The 8,852-nt window shown below is 43.1% G+C and overlaps 2 protein-coding genes across 2 annotated transcripts in view; one reads left to right on the forward strand and one right to left on the reverse strand.

Moving 5' to 3' along the window:
* Positions 1 to 4,118: 4,118 nt before the first annotated feature.
* Positions 4,119 to 4,584, forward strand: LOC307254372 (cortexin-1-like; the record flags this gene model as incomplete). Its single annotated transcript, XM_080032735.1, has 1 exon — positions 4,119 to 4,584. The coding sequence occupies exon 1, from the start codon at positions 4,288 to 4,290 to the stop codon at positions 4,582 to 4,584; it is 297 nt and encodes a 98-aa protein (XP_079888861.1). The 5' UTR covers positions 4,119 to 4,287.
* Positions 4,585 to 5,758: 1,174 nt separating this feature from the next.
* The window catches only part of fbn2b (fibrillin 2b), a 68,531-nt gene continuing 65,437 nt past the window's right edge, over positions 5,759 to 8,852 (reverse strand). Inside the window, 5 exon segments of the mRNA XM_080033112.1 lie at positions 5,759 to 8,500; positions 8,503 to 8,629; positions 8,631 to 8,708; positions 8,710 to 8,773; positions 8,775 to 8,844. Of these exon segments, the coding sequence (XP_079889238.1) occupies positions 8,403 to 8,500; positions 8,503 to 8,629; positions 8,631 to 8,708; positions 8,710 to 8,773; positions 8,775 to 8,844 (437 nt within the window). The 3' untranslated portion in view covers positions 5,759 to 8,402.

Here is an 8,852-nt window from a genome sequence, read left to right on the forward strand (position 1 = left end):
AATAAAATGTGAAAAACTGGCTGTGCAAAAATATGGGTACCCTTGTGGTTTTGTTGATTTTAATGCCTGTAACAGCATGTAAAACTGATGACTTTAAACACAAAGTTGGTTGGATTATGTTGTTAAGCCTTGAACCTCATAGAAATGTCTGTTTAATTATGAGAAGATGTATTTTAGGTGCCTAAATGCAAGTTGCACTTCTCTTTGACTCTCTGCTGAAGTGAGACAGAATGGGATCATCAAAACAGCTCCCAAAAGATCTGAAAAACAAAGATTGTTCATTGTGATGGTTTAGGGGAAGGCTACAAGAAGCTTTCCCAAAGGTTTCAATTGTCAATTTCGACTGTAGGGAACGTTGTCAGGAAATGGAAGGACACAGGCATAGTGGCAGTTAAACCCAGGCATGGCAGACGAAGAAAAAAACAGGAGCGGCATAGGTGGAGGATTGTGAGAATGGTTGCACACAACCCACAGATCACCTCCAAAGACCTGCAAGAACATCTGGCTGCAGATTGTGTATCTGTACATCGTTCAACAATTCAGCGCAATTTGCACCAAAACATCTGCTTTTTATAAAGACCAAATAACTTCATTTTTGTCTCATAAGTCCAAAGCATTTTCTTCCAATATGAAGCTGGCTTGTCTAAATGAGCTTTTGCATACTCCATGCAACTGTATCTGTGGCGTGGGCGCAGAAAGGGCTTCCTTCTCATCACCCGGCCATACGGATGTTTTGGTGCAAATTGCACTGAATTGTAGAACCATGTACAGATACACAATCTGCAGCCAGATGTTCTTGCAGGTCTTTGGAGGTGATCTTTGGGTTGTGTGCAACCATTCTCACAATCCGCCGCATATGCCGCTCTTGTACTTTTCTTGGTCTGCCATGCCTGGGTTTAACTGCCACTATGCCTGTGTCCTTCCATTCCCTGACAACGTTCCCTACAGTCGAAATTGACAATTGAAACCTTTGGGAAAGCTTCTTGTAGCCTTCCCCTAAACCATCACAATGAACAATCTTTGTTTTTCAGATCTTTTGGGAGCTGTTTTGATGATCCCATTCTGTCTCACTTCAGCAGAGAGTCAAAGAGAAGAGCAACTTGCATTTAGGCACCTAAAATACATTTTCTCATGATTAAACAGACATTGCTATGAGGTTCAAGGCTTAACAACATAATCCAACCACCTTTGTGTTTAAAGTCATCAGTTTTACATGCTGTTACAGGCATTACAATCAACAAAACCACAAGGGTACCCATATTTTTGCACAGCCAGTTTTTCACATTTTATTTTATTTCATACAACCAAATACTGCTTTTCAAAAAATCTTTGTTTGGAAAACATCCCAGTACTTAGCTGTTCCTGGTAAATTAAAGACATACCACTTTTATATTTTTGTTGTGAAAGCAGAGTCAATTATAATGCCGGCTGAGAGGGGTTCCCAAACTTTTTCATATGACTGTATCTCACATGACCACAAATGTTTTCCGTTGCCTAGATACAGGGGGTGGCTCACATTACCCGATGCCTCAGATTCCCCCGTTCTCCCCTATATATATATATATTTTTTTTTTTATTGAAACGCACAGAGGGGAGTAACAGTAAAAACATTACAGGGGTCGAAACACTTAAATATCCCTCCTAATTGTTTATATTCATTCCCCTATTAATAATAACACCCCTACAGTGGACCTTACCATCTTAAACATGCTGACGTTCGGCTGGCCTCTGCATCTTGTGGCAGACGGCTGGTCAGCCTCCCGCAGTGCAGCAGGCGGTGTAGTGGTCCCAATGTAAATAGTTAGATAGCTTGTTAAGCCCAATACGATGCTTTCTCACCTTCAAGGTGAATTAGATTAGGTCAAGTGTCTAAGGATGGATGCTAACATTATCTGGTTTCTAACTCTTTTGCCTAAAGTTTAGCTAACAAGCTAACGTTAGCTAGCTGCTGATAGCATGGAACTATCTGCCTAGTTGACTGCTGATAGCCCACCCTGTTTATTTCCAATGTATAGTGTCATAATAGTTAACACTGCTGCTACATCGTGAGTAGTGAGTCCTACAAAAAAACACTCCAAAAGGTGATACGTTTTCAATGTGCAGAAAGTTTTGAACAATAAAGTAGAATAAATATTTGAATGCAATACAGAATGCCTCAGTGCCTTATATATTTATATTCCATTAGATTTGCGTCAATGGGAGCTAGTTGTCTTTTCCTTAACATGTCCACCATAAATAAATACAGAAGACACAAATTACTGCATAAAAATTAACCAGAATGCACAAAATGAAGTGTTTGAACCTCAGATTGTTCTGGGGGACTACCCCCAGACCCCCGCTTTGTATGTCGTCCCCCCCCCCATGTTGAAATGGAACCAAGCCCTTCATTAAATAATTAAACTGTGTTAATTACACATTACTGGATGCAGACCAATATATGTAAACTGTAAGATGCAACCTGGTCACTGAAATGATTTCAGTTTGTTAAAAAAAATTCCTTCGGCGGCCCTTGGTCCAATGTTGGGTTCCTAAATTGGCCCTCAGCTATCAAAAGTTTGAGAACCCCTGGTCTAAGCAAACCGTCCCGTCACCACTCTCTTCAGACATGTGAGCAGGTAAAAATGGTTGGCGGATCGCCTTTCCTCCATGATTTGAAACCTGGCCCTCCGCGGGAGATGTGATTTTAGATTATTAATGAGGCTATATGACTCTTCACTGTCTTTCCTTCCATCGTGTGAGCATATGAACGACAGGGGGGGTCAACAACTGAACAAATGGGCCACTGTAACTGTGCACTGACAAATGAGGCTGATGTAATGTGGTACCAGTGTTTGTAATCGTGCATTCATTAGTGCTAATGTGGCCATAATGACACCATAATCAGCTTACTAATTGAGTGTCATTGCAGGGGATGCTGGTGCTGTGTTCTCTCAGTCTCCGCAGATGGCTAATGTCACTGTGTCACGGTTGCTTATTGAGCATAGGTTGGTAATAATCACATTGTATGTCGGAATGAGGAAGGAACCACTTATCTGCTTATGGTCCATATTAGAAACAATCAACCGTAAGGGAAAAGATGTGCAATGCTTTTTTTTCTTCTTTTTTTTTGAGGATATGACTATAGAACAGATGTTATATCCGGTGAGTTGAATGCCCTCATTAGCACTCTATTAGTGACATTTTTGGACAGTTGTCTCAATGTTTTCCTAACCAGGTGCCTCTCTCTTTCTTCTTTCAGGTGGAGAGATAAAATGATCTCCCTCACTGGCTGATCGCTTTAACGGGGAACATATGAAGACACTCTTCCGCTCACATCTGCTGGAACATAAACACGTTCTGCATTCAACAGACTGACGATCGAAACTGGATGAAGCCACTTTACTATTTCACAGACTCCCCATAAACTCACCTCTGACAGAACGAAAGGGGAAACTCTGCGTTGAGCAGGCCAAATCTGCAAAGTTTTTACATTCAGGGACCAACGATCCACTGACCTCCTGATCTAATTAGCCACACACAAGCACCCACACACAAACACACACAGACTCACTGCTGCAGTCGCTGGCCTAAATAGTCTTGCCTTTCTCTAACACCTAGGACCCTATTGGTTGGAAGTGTTTGGAGTCCATCTGCACGCTAATAACTCCCATAGAGGAAGCTGACCTTGACTGCGATCAGACGCTTGTTTGCATTAGCAGAAGGAGGCATTGTCACGTCCTGTCTGCTCTGATTGAGAGCTGATGTGGCAGAGTGACCCTGATAAATACTCTAAAAACGTTACCAGCCTGAGGCAGGGCGGTTTTAGAGCTTCATTAAGACTGTTAAGTGAGTTACTCAAAATGTCTGACACTTTGAAAAAAGTAGTCCATATTAATTGAAAAGTGTCACATGTGTGTGTCTGTGTGCGTATGCATGCATGTCTGTCACATTGTCGGGGCAGATTAGAGCCTCCTTCTGGGTCATGTCACTTCGACTGACCTAGATTTGACTAAACAAACTGACCAGAGGATCATAAGATGTGTGCGCAGGTCTAACTACCTAACTTCTTTTTTTCAGGGCCATATGCCTTTCACCCAACACAAGCAGAGTCTCCCAACAACAACAAAAAACGTGTAAAACGCCCGTTACCCATTAATACATAAAGAGCACTCAAACTCCTTATCTCACTCAGTTTTAAACCAATTCCTTCCGCGCGCAACCTCATGAACACCTTCCTTCTCTGCACCTCCCCCTCACACGCCGATCATCCAGCCGCTTTGTAAACCGTGCCTTCGGGCCCCGTGGAGGATGAACGATGTGCCCACACTCGACTACGAGTTGCTGCTGTCCCCGACCGGCTCCTCCCTGCCCGGCGGCCCCGCAGCAGGCAGCAGCAGCATGGGGCCGCCTCTGGCCCTGGTCGGGGTGGACAGTGAGCAGCGCACCGCCCTGGCCTTTGTAGGCCTCCTCATTCTCTTCCTCGTCTTCCTGCTGGTCCGGTGCTTCAGGATCTTGCTGGACCCCTACAGTCGCATGCCGGCCTCCTCCTGGACCGACCACAAAGACGGGCTGGAGAGGGGCCAGTTTGATTACGCACTGGTATAGGGCGAGAGCCGCGTGGGATAAAGGGGCTTATTTGATTGCACATGGAGCATTGCCTAATTTTAGATGTGGAAATGGACTGTTTCAACCAATGCGAAATATTATGAAATTACTCTTAAAGGAGGCAACCTGTGGTAAAATGAGGCTTCAGGACCCTATGTAAGCACTACAAGTCTGGTTCAACAACCACAGGCACACTGACAGAATGGAATCCCTGCAAGCCAAACACTCCAACCCGGATGTGGGAGCATGCATGAAGGAAATAAAGAAATAATGAGCTGCACAGCTGCCTTAATCTGAACCCACTGTATTAGTTGAAACACGCTAACACATCACAACATCTCTTTAGGGCTAGGTTTTAACAAACAATATGATTTCTGGTAGACCACATTCACTCACGCTCATAGCTTCCAACCTCAAGCCATTTCTGATGAGAACACAAAGAGAGGCAGGATAAGGGCGAAACTTAAACAAATATGTTTTAACTTAAGCAGATGCCCCTTTAATGAACCAGTGTCCGTTGTTAAGCATTTAAGTGCTGGTACAGGAGCACACCTTCTCACATTATTTGATCTGATCCTCAAGCAGCACTGTTTAAAGCCCAAAGCAGGTAGTTTGTGTCTCCTCATGTTCTCTGTGTGACTGTCCATAACTCAGAAGCCATATTGAAACTATATTATCTCTTATTACTGCAAGTAGAGTTTATGTTCACTGGTTGTGTTCTTTGCTTTTGTCAGCCTGCCAAGTGTGGTGATGATGCAAACAGCAACCTTTAGGCAAAACAAAGCTTTATTTTTCTATTCTGGACTCATGTTTGGGAGTCTCCTTTTTGCTATCTTTCTGTCCTCCTTCCTCTTACTGTATCGATCAGCAGACTTTTTTAGGTAGTCATGCAGCCACGTCTTAGAAGGAAGCAAAGCAGGTCGCTTTTTCTTGTGTTTTGTAATTACATATTTTTCTGACTATCTCCTTCGTTTTTGATACACTGGGTTGAATCAGTGACAATAAAAAAAAATAAAAAAAGATTTTACTTCAATTATTCTTCTGAATTGAGTCCACATTGTTCATGTTGGAAATTGAATAAAGTCATTACTACTCATTTGTCACATTGTGTCACTTTTGTTGGACATTTACACACAAGACATGAGAGAGAGAAAAAAAACTCAGGTCGCAAGACTTAAAAATATAACCCACAATACTTTATTAGCATTAATGTCACTGGACAAAAGTTTACAATATTATGTGAATCACTCTAATTTTACAGTCTGCCATTTGGAGTTATAAATCTTTGTTTTCTAGCTTTTGCACAAAGATGATGATCATTCAGGACATTAAAAGATCTTCCACGATGGCCGATTGATTTACTGATCCTGTGCTAGTAGCTGTGGTGTGATTGGATGATTGTCATTACAGCTTACAGCTGGATTCTGGTATCCCGATTGTCAGGCATTATGGTGAACATTCAAATAACTAAAACAGGATCCTTATTTTCTAACGTATACAAGCAGTTGATGTTGACAGTATTGTTTCAAGTTTGACACTGAAGCTCAGATACAGTAAGCACACTGCCTTTTCTTTTTTTAAACATAGTGGCAAATAGAAGAAAAAATACAAACCGACAATAAAGGTACAACGTATACAAATGTTCCCAGGTTAGAAGAATGGTTTTGTAGACCTATTATAAACATTGCCCAATGCTGCGGGACAGTGCAGCAACCTTGACTGTAAATCAAAAAAATTGATTGTTTAGCACCATAGATCCTAGCTGGAGATGTTCAAGTTTGCATTGATCCTAATGGCCTTGTACAGACAGTGTAAGCTTGTTCGAGATAAAAGATGATGGGAATTTAATTATCTTTGAGTCTGACATGTTTCGATTTCTTTTTGTTGTTGCTGATGGCTGATTTGACTGGTGACAGTGGTTTCAAACAGTACAGTCAGTGATCAGTCAAGGAATCAAAACATTTTTTTTGGTTTTGTTTCAGTTTTTTTTTCTTAAAACAAAGTCAACAGCACTAAAGGCCTTCAATCTTGGGTTTACTGTGAATATTTGTTTTTGGCAGCCTTGACATAGAAAAAAACCTACATTTCACTTAAAAATATACAATTTAATTTTCAAGAAGCAAGTTTGATAATATTGGTTTCAGCACTGAGACAATACAAAAGACAGACATACACAACAACAATAAATCCTAGCCAAAAAAAAAGAAGTCACTTTTGCAATACAGATTCAAGACTGCACTATCTTTGTACAGCGTCAGAGATGTTATTAGCTAGCACCTTTTTTCTCTTTGAGAGAAAAAAAAATCACGAGGAATGAAAGATGACCTGACAGATATTTTTTATTTTTTTATGTGTGAGGTTTGGTGTTCGCCTGTGCGTGCCCTTATGCTGTGAAGCACTGCCTTTATTTGCAGCTTAGGTAATGTTAACATGTCATGTACCTTTGAGACTGTTACTGTCTTCGGCTTTTGGCCTTTGGGTTGTAAACAAGGCTCAAGCATAAAGCTCAAAGTCGAAGAAAAACAGGTAGAGTCAACTTCGTGCCAAGTTCTATTCTCAAGTCTTCTGAAATATTGATGTTTAGGGGTAAAAAATGCCGAACCATGAGAAGCTACGAGCCTCTTACAGCCGACAAGGGAAGAAGACTTTGGACTTAATGAAAAAGGCTCTGAATTACAGAATCAATGCACCTGAAGTCTTAATCCGTGATCCCTGACCCAATCAATCCTATTTTAAGGCTCCAAGTTCCTAACTGGTGTATTGGCTGAGCGACACTAGCACCCTCTTTTGTCTTAAAGTCATCATCACAGCGTGGTGTCCATGCTGGTCTGAGAGGTGATGAGGTAACCAAACATGACAGCACACACAAACACAGACACACGCTAATCCCTGCTTGCCGCTGCCAACTGACAGGACAAAAGTCAGTCACATCAGACCAGAACACAGCATGCTGTTTTTCTCATCTGAAAGAAATGGGTTGGAATACAACTGTAAAAACAGACCGCCATGCAATAAAGAACCTGAAATGCTGTGTAAATGTTGCAGTCCTTCGTGTTAACATTATTCAAACAGCACAAATACATTAAATGACACACTACAATACTGAGAGGGGCAGACGTGATGAACCTCGTTCCCCAGTGTTGTGATTTTCACCAAGATCACAGAGAGGTGACAGAGTCCTTGGACCGCCGCGATCGCACCCAACCCCGTTATCTTGAGCCCGTATTTCACTTTTTGATAACACTTGACAATAACACATCAGCTAAGATCCTGGGCGATGATTTAAATACTACCATCCATGTTGCATAAAGACAGTTTTGGCCACTCTCAGCACTTATGTAACTTATGAAAACCACTCTTTCTTGTCTACAAAAGTGCTTCATGGTCTTGTGAACCATCTGTCCGCCTGCTTGTTCTTATTAGGGGCGGGGGGCTGGGGTCCAAGCACTAGGGCACCTCTCTGCCACCTCCTCCACTGGCTCTCTCAGTAGAGAATGAGTGCTGGGGTCGGGTACAAGTCGAGGGGGGGGGGAGGGGGGCGCAAGAGGGAAGTGTAGTCAGCTGGTATAAAAAAAAATACAAAACATGAACATATAATAACATAAACAGTAACAAAGTGGTGGTAGAGGTGTAGGCTGATTGACTTGTCTTTCGTAGCCCTTGGTTACATCCCCTGTTTGGTGGAGATGTTCCTGCAGGGAGGAAGGGGGGAGCTGGATAAAGGACTTATTGGATAAAAGGGGGGCAGGTTAAAACTCAAAGGCTTTAGAGAATCAGTCCAGGAACAGGAAATGGCGAGGGGGAAACACTCTTGGGCCTCAGTGCAGGTGAAGGTGGAGCTTGATGCGCAGGGCGTCTCCTAGTTCTCCTTGTAGGTAGTCAGTGTCGTGCTGCTCCTCCAGCTGGTGTAGCCTGCGGGCCCAAACAGCCGCATGCTGGCGATCTCCAGCCGGTATGAACCGGCCGGCGGCGGCCTCTTGCCCAACCGCAAAACGCTCTTCCCGTCGCGGCGCTCCAGCAGGCGGAAGTGTTCCTTGGCGTTGCCCGTGGGTGATGACGTAGCGTACGTGGTGCTCCAGGGGCTGCAGGGCGGGCAGCAGCTCCAGCAGAGGCTCCTTGTTTGAGCAGCGAGGACAGAGACAGGTTCATGGGGATGGAGTCCTGGGTGTCCACGCTGGCCATACTCACTGCCGCCTCCTACGGTAGCAGATAGCAGGGACAAAACAAGGGAAGCAGGTGAAACATCGAGTCGCATGAAAACTTCTCAC

The sequence above is a fragment of the Ammodytes marinus genome (assembly GCF_949987685.1).
Source record: "Ammodytes marinus genome assembly, chromosome: 8".
In the NCBI taxonomy this organism is placed as follows: Eukaryota; Metazoa; Chordata; class Actinopteri; order Uranoscopiformes; family Ammodytidae; genus Ammodytes; species Ammodytes marinus.